Below are 14,937 nucleotides of genomic sequence, written 5' to 3' on the forward strand. Positions count from 1 at the left end.
AATAACTAATTACGTTTGATTAGATTAACAGGGGGTTTTTTTAATTCGCTCTAGCATTTTTAATATAATTCTACTCAAAAGAGTGAATAAAAATCTACATAAAAATGTGAATAGCTGTAAAAATCCCAAATAAAAATCAATAAAAAATTATGTACCATAAAAATGAACCGAAAAGCGATAAAAAAATACAATTTACTTATTAAATTTATGAGTTTTATTTCATCACTTATTTTAATGAATTCGTAAGGTTTAACAGCTTGGCCACCACATACCGCACACCGCATCTGAGGACATAAGTCTATTTGGCAGTGCCCACATACACGGAAAAATTCCTCGTTGCAAAACGAAAAAAGCTGCGGATTACAGAGAGCTCTCCCGGGGGAGAGCTCTCTGTAATATTGTAGCCTTAGCACCTTTGTGCTCAATGAAGGTAATCCTGAAGAACAAAATATTTACTTCGTTGAATTGAGAAAAGAGGGAAGTGAATTTTTCACTGACCAGGATTAAATTGATTATAATCAGATGTTATTTTTATATTACTCTCGGTTTACCTACCGTGCAAGAGGTCTCTGGTTTGACTCCCGGCATTGACATGAAATATTTATTTAAAAAGGTTTTTTTACACAGTAATATTTCATCATCCCTGGAATGGTACCTGGAGAGTAAGACTGATCATCTTGCCTTCTTGTTACAAAAAAATATCAAGATACGCTGCGATTGGTGTACCAATACAGTGCCCTATGCATCATAAGTGCGGGAAAGGAATGATAATGAATCAATGCATGTGAGGGTTGCTTATTAAAATGCATGGCATGTTGGTTTTATATTTTTAGGCAACAACTATGGTAAAGGTGTATTGTGGGTTTTGCAAGTTGGTTTAATTGGCGTCCTGACGAAGAGACGGGTACCTCTCGAAACAGGTATACATAGAAATATCGGTAAGTGGTTAAATACAAATGACATTTTGGTAAATGTTTGACCACAAAGTTAATGTTTTAAATATTAATAATGAAACACGGCATTTCAAAAGTTATTAAAAACCAAAATGTATTTATTTAATGAAAATAACACAACACAGTTTTAGAATAACTAATAACACAGAGTGAAACAAAATATTCTGAGACAGATGTATTTTAATATTTTTCTATTTACAATATTACTTCTAAATTCTTACATCATAGTAAAGACGGCAGGGTAATTTCCTTATAATAATTTTAATTCAACTAAAACTTCATAAAACGTGGAAACAAAGTTAACTAAATAACAACACTATTGTCTTAAAATAATAGGAAACAAGAATATTATTTATATTAAAAACGTATAAGTAATAATATATTTAATTAATAATTGCGTAAAAAATTCAATTAGGTTAAAATGTAAAGCAAAATAACAGTCAAAAATTTTTTAACAATAATTATTATTTTTTAAGGTCCTCTGAGTTGGTCTTGCAAAATATAATTTATTGCGTTAAACAGAAAACGCTAAGTTGCTTTCTTCGTCCGACGCTCTAAATTTCTGATAAAATAATTTGGCGCGTATGTATCATCGATCTTTAGAAGTTGTATCCTCATAATATGTATATTGAAAATCCACAAATACTCTCTCAGAAACGTACAACAATTTATTGTTTATTGTTCTTAATTTTTCATTTGTATTTCCGATATTGTGTTTAAGATATTTAGAATATTTTTTTTAAAAAGACTTAAGTCTCCTTGGTGGTGCCCGCTCCAAGGAAAAATTACCCGTTTCCGATGAGAAAATTTGTCCAAAGCAGCTCTCTATAATATGGTAGCTGGTATCTTTGTGCAGAAAGAAGGTAATCCAGAAATACATAGTATGTACTTCATTGGATTGAGGGAAAGAGGGAAGTGAATTCTTCACTGACTGGGATTAAATGGATAAGACATGATCGATTCCCCGAAATGATTACAAAACTTTCTATAAGTCATGGAATTCTTTTTGGAAGCCACCAATATCTCGATAAGTTTGGCAGTCAAAAATTCTGAAGCAGTAATAATAATTGATAAATAATTATAACAGAGAAACAGTTTGCACAGTCACGAAAAATAACCAGGCACCCTTTTACAGGCCTGAAATTAATTACCGTGAAATGAAAAATATTAAAAAATTTCTATTTACAAAACAAATTATATTGTTTTCTGTTCTCTTTCATACTTTAGAAATTAGTAAACATTCATGTTTAATGAAGATTGGGTCGTAAACTGATAACAAGTGAATTATTTTCTTACAATACACGTTTATTCAATCAAACAACTTTGAATTATTTGGGATAGATCTTCTGGCTTTTCTTAGATCTCTTCGTCAGTGTTAAAGAAGATGGATTGGCATTGTTAAACTCTAAGTCTTATATGTTTATCGTGTTTATTAATACATTATATACCATTATTTTATTGCCCTTGTTTGTCTTTGCTACATAGTTTTATGTTCATCTTGTTCAGTTTCTTGTATATCCATATGTCTCTTTTTGTAGCCGTTGTAATTGGCTTTGGTCGTATATATAATAAATAAATTAGGTTAATATTAATTAAATATATTAATTTATTTATTTTATATGTCTATTTCATACTTGGCGTATAAAGGATGGCGGGGATTTGTTCCAAAACAGACAAATCAACCAGAAGCTGTCAAACTGAGAAACGAACTTTTCTGTGCAATGCCGACTACCAACATAAATATAAATAATAGAGAAGCACTTAATACGCACTGATATATGTAAACACTAGATATGGCACTAAGCATTCGTCTTGTGCTCCATTCAACTGAGGCTTCGGAACTTATCTTTTAGAAGATTAACGGTTTCCAAACTTATCAAGATTAGTTCTCATCTCAACATGATGTGCGAGCGGTAGCTAAATTATACTTTTTCTCAAGGTTAGAAACGACCCAAGAAAAGTGCTGGAAAAAGTATGCTCTGAAGCTCTGCTAGATCAGCAAGAGATTTTACATCTCATATTTCCAAGGGGCGAGAAAGCAGAGAACAGGTCATGCCTAAGCTGCGGACAAGCAGTAAATATTCACAGGAGACATATCATTTCATCAAGATTGCTCAGCAATTAGACGGTTGCGCTTGTCTGCCCGTTTTACGTATGACAAACAAGAAGGAAGACTCGAGCCTAGAAACATACTATATTTAACAGCAGACAAGAGGGTGAGATTAATAGAATTATTAAAAACTCACGCTCGATTAATCAGAGATACTGTTCAGCAAATATCGACTGAGACTTCTTCTCTTCCTCTTTTTTTCCATATCCGCTCCTAAGTGGAGCATGTGGACATCACCAGTTGCCTCTAAGAGACTCTATCGCCAGCCAGTACTTTTGCCTCCTCTTACGTCAAAACGCCCCTTAGTTCCGCTGAATAAAGTCAAAATATCGTCATCGACGGCCTTCCAGGACAGCGAGAGAGCCTTAAAAAGATGCAACTTGGTTGAGGTTCTCCCGAGGAATGCGCAGCACGTGTCCGAGCCAGGTCCACCACCGCATTCCCAAGACGCTCGTTATAGGAGGCTGCAGCGTCTGTTCTCAGACTTCAATGTTAGTTACAAAATCGAACCACCTTATGCCATATTTTCTCCTCAAGCACTTACTCTCAAAACTCAGAAGTTTGGTGTTCTGGGCTTTGGTAAGGTGCCAAGATTCCACACCCATAGAGAGTACTGGCATTATATATGGGTTAAATAATTGGCATTTAGTTTTGACCGAGTATAGACTAGTGTTCCAGATAACACGCATCATGGTTGCTCCAGCAATTCTCAGGAGGGTTGCGAGCTTTTTGTGCATGCTTCCATCCTTATTTATGTGATCTGCCAAGTATTTAAAGCCCCCACTTTCTCGATCTTCTGACCATTTTTATACAGAAGCTGATCATGGTCAGGACAGGATTTTTTGCACAAGATCTAAGTCTTTTTATTAAGACCCAGACTAGCAGAGTTTTCCTGCAGTTTGTCAACGATTTCCTGAAAAAATTGATCGAGTGTGACTATCAGCTGGAAAAGACACGATAATGGACACCTCGAACGTACACAAACGCGAATACAGCAGAAGCCAGAAATTATTGGCTCATATGCATGGAGAAGATAGCACGGTTTAGTTAAAACTTTAGACTGACCAAAACGTGGAGGTGCAAGTTAAAGCCGCGGTCACGCCGGACGGGATCATCGAGTTAAACAAACCCGCTTTATAAATTACCAGTTGGAGCGGACTAGCCAAACATCAAAGATTGCGGATCAGTTGCGGCCACGCCGAGTAGGATCAAGGGTAAAGCAAGATTCTTAAGCAATCAAGATAGAATAAGGTTTAAATATATTTCAACCATTAGTTGACCACACTAATAAGTTTGAATTAGGAGCTTTAAGTTAATCAAAAAAAAGTAACAGGGCTATTTAACTTTTGTGAAACTGTTGCAGCTGATAACGAATCTACTGATTTATTTTTCTGAATCTATCGATTTTAACTAGATGAAGGTTGGCAATGCTGATAACACTACTGCTTTATAACTCATTGAAAATGCCCACAAAAATTGTAATGTTTGACTAAATCATAAGAATTTAAATATTTATTTTTAAAATAAATAAATTAATAAAGTAACAAAAAATTAAATTTTGTGTATAACAGGGAAGTATCACATTTTTTTACAATTTTAAATTAATAAGGGTCTATGAAATACATTCGAGTAAAAAAAAAAAATTTGTACTTATTGATAGCATAAATAAATTTCTAATTTTAAATTCCTTAAAAAAATGTCCATTGTATCGTCCCGCCCCTAATACGTTACGATTCGGTTAAATTTTGAACTTTGTTTGTGACCGTTAAAATTTAAATAACACATCGTCACGAATCTTGACGTCACAATTGTCAAGACCAAACATATTGCGTTTGGTTAAAACATATTTTTTAAGAATTGTATTTTAAAATGCAGGTATGAAAACATTTGTCTATGATATCCATATTGATTTTGAAAATACAATTAATTTTTCTAAATCCATTTCACATTTTATTATCGGTATTCGTAGTATGTGATTCGTAGTAACGAAAAGTGAAAGGGTTAAATTCCTAAACATGCTTAAATTATAAATAATCTCATTATTTACATGTAAGTAAAACATGAATAACATACATGTACAGTTTTAAAACATTTAGATAGTTATTTTTACATTTTATGATTTTTTGGACAAAATAACAAAAAACTAATCTAATCATATATCTTTACCTCTAAGGGTGTGACGGCTTACATCAGACTTTGTATACTGCCTAAGCTCGATACACTAAAAAATAAAATATAGCTGCTTTATCAAATATTAAATAACCTACCAGAAAACATTCAACAAAAAAAAAACGCTTTGATAAAAAAAACATGTAAATTAATATTTTAACATATTGATTAAGCATAATAGGACTGTAACAAAAATGTTTTTACTGCAATAAGGAAATAGAATAACACTTCATTTTTAATATAACAATATCATTCATATGATAGTCGACAACGGGGGGACCTGATATGACACACAAAGAAGAAGAAGAATTTATCTACTTTTACAGTATTATTTTAAAAACTGTATTCATAAATAATCTGAGGGTCTTACTCATAAACTTGGTATAAAGTTACGCCAAGGCAAAGTGGTGGAATATGAATGGGAATTGTATCCTTATTATAGTGGTAGAATAAGAACCGTATTCCTATCCTTATTCTACCACTATCCTAGGCCTAATTTTAAACTAGGTTTATAAGTAAGGCCCTTAGTTTACAAACAAAATATGCAGAAAAACAACTTTTTAAACGGGGAGTGTAAGAAACATTTCGTGCAGTTCCGCGTAAAAAAAGTATACTAAATATTAGTGGTTAACGTAAGTCGGGTCTGTTTTTTATTAATTTTAAAATGAGCGCCAATTGTAAAACAAAATGGTTTAACGTCATTTGAAAGAAAATTTTCTGTTTTACAAAATAATGAATTTGCTTTTACGTTTCTTCAAAACGAAATGTAAAGTAGACGAAAGTGATCGTTTTCGACACTTCGTTCAACTGTGGCCTTATGCTGTGACTAATTCGTTTCGTAAATTCATTCGTATCGTATGAGAAGCAACGAGAGCGAAATATGGTTTTGATTGCAGGTGGGCAAGCTACCTATGACAAAGGAAAACTGCGAGTAGATATTTTTTTTTTTAAATATGTCGGGGAATCGACATGTTATAAAATTATTGAAAACGGAGAGGCTAAAAACTCTACCTAATAAGGAAGTCTGGTTATGTTTGTAGACCTCTGTAAAAAAAAGATTGAATAAAAGACGGACCTCTTATTAAGAGAAAAGGGTCCCGGGCCCTTGGGCTCTCCTATATCCAGGTTCGACTGTGTGACAGGGTTACAAAAGATAAAATCAAGCGATAGTGTAAATCTGAGACAAGTATAATTGGTAAGATTACGAAAGGCTCCCTAAAATGGTTTGGCCATGTAGAATAAACGGATGACGAAAGAATAGTAAAACAGATACACATGGCGAGAATGAATAATAACGCAGGACGAGGACGACCGAGAAAGACGTGGCATGATCAGATACAACGAAGTCTTAAGTCTGGTCTTTTCAAAAGCGAACACAGCCAAGGGCATGTATGACGATTTGTATGAATAAGGAATAAGCTAGAAACGTATATCAAGATAGACGTGTGTGGCGGGTCATATTCTCTGCCTACCCTTAAGACGAAATTATGAAATGGTAGTAGTAACTTCTTTTCAACTTTTTTTTACTCAAAAGATTTTTTTACTCAAGAATCAGAATAATGGAGGACTTGATTTTATTCAACATAAATCTTAATTAAAATCTGTGTAGAATTTTGTTATTTACTATCGGGGTCTACATATTTTCAGAGTCTACAAATTCTTAAAATTATGTTATGGAAACAAATTGCAGCACCTTAACAGATATTTAAATAATTAATATGTTCTATTAGAAAATATATAAGTAACATTTAAAAATTACAGCGATACATTGAGGTTAAAAATTATATCATAACTCTTTATTCCATTTTAGTTTTTTTTTTAAACTGTGCTTTATATCATATACATGCGTGTTAAATAATTCTGTGTGTAAGTATACTTATTTATATGAACACTTATTTTTCAAAACAGTTTTTCTTACCGAGAATACATTATTTATCCAGAAAATAGATTTTCACTAATGAAGCTACTATGATTTTACTAATTGAGTTTTTTGTAAGGATGATGTAGATCAAGTTAAAATGAAGGCTGATAGATGATCAGGTACAGATGGTCTTACTTGTCTATGAGAGTATAAACTTACAAGATGATCGTTTACTCCGTACAGTGGTCCAAAAGTTTATTAGTATTTAATATTAATTCAATAATTTGTCAAAAAACACGTCTGATTTTTTCTAGTAAAAATTGTGACACATTAAAGCGAAAGGAAAATTTCGGTTCTCCGGAAAATGACAAGAGTAGAGAATGATTCACATGAGAGGAGTAAAGTAAAGTATTGGAAAAAAATATATAGATAGGAGAATGATAGAAAGGTTATGTATGTGGATAAACACGAGGGTTGCTACTTAAGTTTTGAGATATAGCAACACCAGTGTGAATATGTCAAATCTGAAATTACCATCGTAAAGTTTGCTATTTTCAATGGAAAACATAGTCAGAACGTTTTGTCATACGAGTGATATTTGTGTTATTTACATATACTTAAAAAATGTATTTTGTTAAAAAAACGGAACTAAATTGTAAACATTTTCGTGCGATGATTTTCTATGATTTTCGACGTGGATTAAACCAACAACAGTGGGCCGAACAACTCGCTGCGACTTTTGGTGATGAAGCATCATTTTGAGCCACCGGGTTTCACTGATTTTCTGAATCCAATCGTGGTTGCACTTCGTTACAGAACGAATTTCATGATGGTCGTCCAAAATCAGCTGTTGTGCCAGAAAAATCGATGCTTTGCGTGAACTGATATTGCAAGATCGTAATGTGACATACCGTGAGATTAAGGCATGCTTGAGCATTAATTCCATTTGCATATATTCAATATTGCATGAACATTTGGTCGTCAAAAAGATTTGTTCACGTTGGATACCGCGTAATTTGATAATCGCTAAAAAAAGGCTTGTATCGATTGGTGAAAACAAATGTTAAAAAAATTTAATCACGGAGCTTTAAAAGACGTCTATAATGTAGACTGTCTATTGTGACGGGCGACAAATCGTGGATCTATGCATATGAACCCGAAACTAAACAACAATCAACTGTATAGGTCTTTCAAGACAAGCGAAATCCAACAAAAGTTGTTCGCGCACGAAGCACTTCGGACCAAAGGGTCGCTTGTTTTTTCGGAATAACCGGACATGTCGCCACCATTTCATTAGAGCAACGTAGAACGGTTAATTTTAAATGATACACCACCATTTTTTTGCCAAAAGTGTTCGGTAAAATAAGGGATACCAATTTCAGAAGACGAATTATTCTCTACCACGACAATGCAAGCTGTCACACATCAGCTCAAACAAGTGAATTTTTGAGCATTCAAAACATCGAATTGATGGATCATCCACCGTACAGTCCTGGTTTGGCACCCAATATTTTTTTCTTATTCCCGCATATCAAAAATAAATTGCGAGGTCAACGTTTTTCGACGCCTGAAGAAGCGGTTGATACGTTCAAATTACATGTTTTGGAGGTACCTCAATCGGACTGGAAAAAGTGCTTCGAAAATTGGTTTAAACGCATACAAAGTGTATTGATCTTTAAGGAGAATATTTTGAAAATAATAAAGGCATTTTCACTTGGAAATATTTGTTTTTACTTGTCTATCTCAAAAATTACGTAGCAACCCTCGTAATAACTAAAATGTTTGAGAAAAAAATAACAGTGAATAAGGCTTATGTAAAACAAATATAGTAATAACAATGAAATAGGACCTGTTTTGTTGATTATTGTTGACTATGTAGGTACTATCAATTGTAAAACTACTTAAATTTCTATACATCTACTAAAAATGACATCATAAAATCAACATACAAAGAAGAAGCTCAACTCACTAATTTAAAAACAAAAATTATTATTTCTAGTGATTTTATAAAATCCAAACAACAACATTGTCAAATAAGGTAAAATAAATACAACAATACAATTATGTTCAATGAATTGCGGATTGAAACAGGCCCCAAATATAATATGACGCGATATCAGTAAAGTCTGTACACTTATAATATTAATACAACTGGTATTTCCACATGGACAAGGGTCTTTTGAAGACATTCACGTGTCCGTGCTCTTTCCCACCGATCACGAACACGTACAGTGGTATAACAACATCAGAAGCAAAACACGTCATGTCGTGCGCTTCTTCCTCAGGCACTAATTCCTTGGACCTCTGCCTCTCCACTCGGCTGGCGCTCTTGGCCCGAGTCTTGACCGCGGCTTCCTTTCCCTGGTACGGACTGCACGGAGATTCGATGGTGAGCGATCTCGGGGGAAATCGGCTCTCCCGGTGGTGAGACTCGGCGTCGTTGTTTTGCCCGAATTTCGTCTTGTTCCCTAGATCCTGCATCTCGACCATGTCGTCCATCAGAAACAGCTGCCGGCTGCCGCTGCGGCTGTCTGTTATTCCGCTATCTGGAGTGTTCAGCATTTTCGCAAACTGGACGCTATCACTGAGAGTGCTGTCCTGCTGGAGCGTCTGATTTTTGTTATTCGACAAAATGGTATGTATATCCGGGCCCAGGTAATTCGGGTTGCAAAATCCAAACGCCGTGTCGGAGTGTTTCATACCACTTTTTGGACTTAATTCGTTGATCGTATTTTCTTCCAGCGGCGTGAAGCTCTGTCTAGTGGACATACTATAAGTACTGTTGGAAGATATTTTGTTGACTCCTTCGATGCTGGCGTAGTCGGAAGTAGAAATGTTTTCATCGGAAGCCTCTTCCAAGTCCGGATAGTTTTGGAAGCGCACGGACGTAGATTTTGGAATAATACTGCATTTTGGCACATTTTCGTAAGTATGATTTTCAGCGTACGATGATAAATGAGAACTGTAGCTTTCGTCTTTGTTTTGAGGCTGAAACTTTTTGTGAACGATGGCGAAATCGCACGGAGTCGGAGCGGGCAACACTTGCACAATATCGTGATCGTCTACTGTAGGTTCGAACACATCATTATTATACCCTTCTTCTTCTTCGGAGTCTAGATATACTAACCTCGCAGCTTCCACGGGAGTAAGAACCGGCGTGAGAAGAGTTAAATCACTAAAATTAGGAACTGATATTGGTTCTCTCGTCATTTCTTTCTTTCTCCATTCGTTTATGGATGTTTGATGCCTGCTAGAGCTGAATTTATTGTTTACGAAGCTCCCCACTTCAGGGATAACAGGCGATATGAGTCCACTCATGATGACTTTTCTTCTGTTTATGACATGCGCACTTTGCGATTTGACCATGTGTTTGGCGGTCTTGGGTTCATTCCACTCCTCTTCTTGCTGCGCCGCGTTCTGCTGTTGGTGCAGTAAACTCTCCGTAGAATCTGTATTACTTATTAGTACACTATAACTACACTTGTTATGTCCTAAACGCGATATATTAATTTGAGAAAGCTTTGTGATTTCCTTGAGGAAACTTCCACCCGAGTTTGGAGGGGAACTGACTGACTTCGGTTCGTCTATTTGAGAGGTTCCATCAACGTAATTATGGTTGGACGCTTTGAATACGTAAGTCTTTTCGCAGGGAGACACCTTGTTGTTCGGGAGGTATGAGGAGTGCCGCGCTCGGCCTCTCGTCCTCTGGCCGCTGTGAGTCGGAGTGGAAGCGGGGCAAGGATCCCCTTGCAACTGTAATTCGGAGATAGCTATGGCGATACTTTCAGAACGGGGCTGTGGTTTTACACCTGAAACGTGAATTTTTTCCCACATCTCCGTACCTGTAACAGAAAATGTATATTTGTATTATCATTTTTTTATTTTATTTCTTCAGTCAGCTTATATTACAAATAGAATATAAACCAATATATACACTAACTTTAATTGAAGTAATTACATACATATTTATATCATCATCATCATCATTGTCATCATAATCATCATCATCATAATCATCGTTCGCTTTCCGCACCTAATGGTGCAAAGGGCACTGCATTAGTGCACCGCAGCATCTTGGCATTTTGTGTCGCCCGTCCACCAGATCCTCGCCAGTGTTCGCTATTGTAAATTCCGTCTGTACAAAATTGTGAGGATGTAACTCGTGTGTATTTACTCAATAAATAACTTCAATTGTAATCCATCTTTCTCATTTAACCTCAAATCAATTCACGCGCACCCATCCATACAGGCTAAAAATAATTACATTTAGAAATGTGATCTGCATGAGGAATCATTATTTAGTTTTCTTTGCACGACCTATTGTTATTTTGATTAAAAATTCTTCACCCACCAAAGTGGAATCTCCAAATATCATTACTGGGCTGTCCACTGCTTTCCCCGCCGAACAGAAGCATGTATCCGGGAAGTCGACAGGCAGCGTGTGAATGCCTCGGCCCGGGAGAGAATTTGCTCTTTATTTGCATCCATTGACTTGACACTGAAAACCAACACAAATTGTTTGCATCAAAACTAAAGTGTTTCTTGCATCAACTCAATTATCGGCAATGTTCTGAGTTTGTCCATTTTTTTTAAGACGTGGATTAGACTGGGTAAAACCCCCTAGGGAGCTGTTAATATTAACAAATTACGTATTAAATGTTACATATTAACATATAACAGCTGCCTAGGGGGTTGAATCCAGTCCTGGTGTACGAAAATTTGGACAAACTCAAAACATTTTTGATAAATCCACCCGGTCTAATAAGAAGTATAAAAATTGAAATATATTTTCCGGCATTACCTAGTCGTCGCTTTAGTTCGTTTTTGTCCCCATTCCACTTTTAACAAAAATCGGTGAAGTGTACAGGAGTTTTAAGAAAGCCTTAATATAAAAAATTCAAACGAAAAAAAAATTTTTTTTTATTGTTTAAGGGCTTTTATAACGAACTTTGTCTTAATTTGTGGATATTATTTATGCATATTTCGCAAAGAAAATTTTAAAGCTCGATTTCTGCAGATTTGTGTTAAGGTCTGTTGGACAAAAACGAACTGAAGCGACGCAGTATGTAGGTGAAATAATTCAATTATCTGAATCTCACGCGCAACAATAAAGGCTTCAGCTTTTTAACTTCACAAACGGCAACAGATGGAAAAATTGAAGGAATCTCCATCTTAGAACAGACTGTGCCATGTTAGATGGAGACTATCAGAATAACAGAGAACACTCCTTTTTCATTTTACATTAATTGGTTTTATAAAGATTCCCTGTTTTTAAGCCTAGTATGTATATTATTTTTTTGCAATAAATTTATGAATAAAAATAAAATAAAATAAAGAAAAAAAAAATATTTATAGATTTTCAAATATAGGCAGAATGGTGAATGTCACACAAATGCAAAGTGAAATATCACATGCTACGAATACCGATAAAAGTATATGAAATGGGTTTGGTATAATTGTTTGCATTTTCAATATGGATCATTTGGAGAAATGTTTTCATACATTACTTAAAAAAATATGTATTTTTTAAATATATCCGTAGAAAAACGCGATATGTTTGGCATTGATAAATGTAAACGGATTCAAACAAAGTTTAAAAAAAACATGAATCATGACGTATTAGGGGCATGGCCAATGCAATGACCGTATTCGCAGGAAACTAAAATCGCATATTTAAAAGTATTTTTTATGCTACTAATTAGTATCAAAAGGTTTTTTTACACAACAGTATTTTATAGACCCTTATTACTTTTAAATTGTTTTTTAAAAAAGGGATATTTCCCTAGAGGGAACCCGCCTCCAAATTACTGACGTAAGTATTGTTAAAATACAAGTGATTCCTATACTAGCTGCATATGTAAAATATAGCAAATATTGCATTGCCTTCAACAATATATAAAAAAAATGGTATGTACAGTCATTTATGAAAAAAAAATATATCGTCGAAGGCAATCCATAAAGGCGTAGCTTAAATTGGAGCCCTTGAGAGGAGAGTCCTTAAAAAGTTTTGTGTGTTCAGTAAAATTATGAATGTATTCATTAACATTTCGGTATTACCTAAACGTTTTTAAAATAACATGTGGACAGAACAGAAAATATTTTTTTTATCGATGAAATTTAATTATAAATCTCCTCAGCATAATGAATCGGAAAGGCGCAAAATAAGTTGGCTATTATTCAAATTGCCGATTGGGTCTTCCCTAAAAGTGATCGGGCGTTTTGTAGGTAGACTGTAAGGGCGTTCGTTACCTGTGTCCCATTTCCAACAGTCTGCCCTGTCGTGCAGGTCCTGCATCCCCCCGTAGACCCACATGGCCCCCCCCTGTATGACGGCCGAGTGCTTGTGGCGACCCGGGGGTAACAAGCCTCCCCCTGCGCTCGAAGACAACAAGTGCCAGGATTCGCTCTCTGGAAATACAACCATTGTAACGATATAGATAGATGAAATATGACAGTGAAAATTCACATTTTCCATGTTAAAACATTTAAAGCCCAAAATACAAACTAGCCGGCCGCGGGTATAAGGGATTTTATGTACTTAAACAGTCAATACTTGGGCTTCATATAAGAATCAAGATATCAAAGTTTAGTCTAAATTTGAAATGGCGTAATCTGCCGGTCGAAAAGTAATTATTTTTTAGTTGTATAAAACTTTTAAGTATATTTTTTATTGGAAATACCTTTAAAAATAATTGTTTTTATCTAATTTATGTTTTTTTTTTATTATAGCGCATTTTAAAAAAAATGTTTTAAAATGGCAAAATCGTATGATTTCCTAATTTTTCATGCGTTTTACCAGACTACAGCCTTAAACATGTATTATTTGTGTGTAAAATTGACATGTTGTTTTACCAGTGGGAATGGTACGGAAAAATCAAATAGTACTATTATAGATGGGTATCTTACCAAAATAGAAAGCCCAGAGGTCGTTAAGAGACCCCTTGAGATCTTGGTAGCCCCCGTAGACCAACATGGCCCCCTGGTGCACCAGGGATGTGTGTCCCCTCCTCCCGCGGGGCGCGGCTGCTCCCCTCCTGGTGCATATCTTCCTCCAGCTGTTAGCCTGCAAACGTTAGTAAGAACCGTTTCATTTATCGTCATAATTATCATGATTTAATTATTCATCCCCGATGGTGAACTGGGCACTGCATTGGGCTTACATTCACTGGTTACATGTTAACGACAATATTTTGAATTCGTTCAAATATTTGTTTTAAAACACTGGATTTTTCACACCTTGGGCAGTAACGAAGATTAGATGCTTGAGAGATTTATGTGACCAAATTGTTTCACCTACATACTAGGAAACACCTGCAAATAATAGGGACTTGAATAATGTCATTCTTAATTCCGCCTAATATCCTATTTACTATTTTTACCTTTTTACATCGGGAAATACTACAGCCAACTTCATCGTAAAGCTCCACTATAAGGCTTGAAACGACAATGCATGTTTTTTCGCAAAAGTGTAAACAACACATTTTTTCATAGCGTTTAGAATTTCGTGCCAAAAAAAAGTGTTTGCAGGAAATGAAAATTGCAGTAAACTGCATAATTTTTTTTTAAAACTTGCCCCTGACGCACATAGAATTCTTGTGGAGACTTACGTCGACCATGTTTTGTCAGAAACAACATGCAGTATGACAAGATGTATGAATGTGAAAGAAGCTAGAAATGTATGCCAGGATAGACGTATATGGCATTCCATTATCTGTGCCTACTCCTACCGAAAAATGGCATGATGGCAGTAGTAGTAGTAGTAGAAGTAAGTTCTAGCGCGGTGCCGCGTATTTACGTACTAAATAGGCGCTATAAATGCGTTCATAATACCAGCCTAGGGAAAT

The 14,937-nt window shown here is 35.2% G+C and overlaps 1 protein-coding gene across 2 annotated transcripts in view; it reads right to left on the minus strand.

Moving 5' to 3' along the window:
- Positions 1-8,165: 8,165 nt before the first annotated feature.
- The window catches only part of LOC148281564 (uncharacterized), a 131,578-nt gene continuing 124,806 nt past the window's right edge, over positions 8,166-14,937 (minus strand). For both annotated transcript variants that reach the window (XM_088226502.1, XM_088226503.1), the window contains exons 4-7: positions 14,000-14,156; positions 13,343-13,501; positions 11,445-11,591; positions 8,166-10,935 (exon numbers count right to left, since the gene is read on the minus strand). In XM_088226502.1, coding sequence (XP_088082628.1) covers positions 9,236-10,935; positions 11,445-11,591; positions 13,343-13,501; positions 14,000-14,156 — 2,163 coding nt within the window. In that variant the 3' untranslated portion in view covers positions 8,166-9,235. The remainder of the gene's footprint in view (positions 10,936-11,444; positions 11,592-13,342; positions 13,502-13,999; positions 14,157-14,937) is intronic.

The sequence above is a fragment of the Micrasema longulum genome, unplaced genomic scaffold (genome assembly GCF_059751315.1).
Source record: "Micrasema longulum isolate JH-2025_06_02 unplaced genomic scaffold, ASM5975131v1 h1tg000436l, whole genome shotgun sequence".
In the NCBI taxonomy this organism is placed as follows: Eukaryota; Metazoa; Arthropoda; class Insecta; order Trichoptera; family Brachycentridae; genus Micrasema; species Micrasema longulum.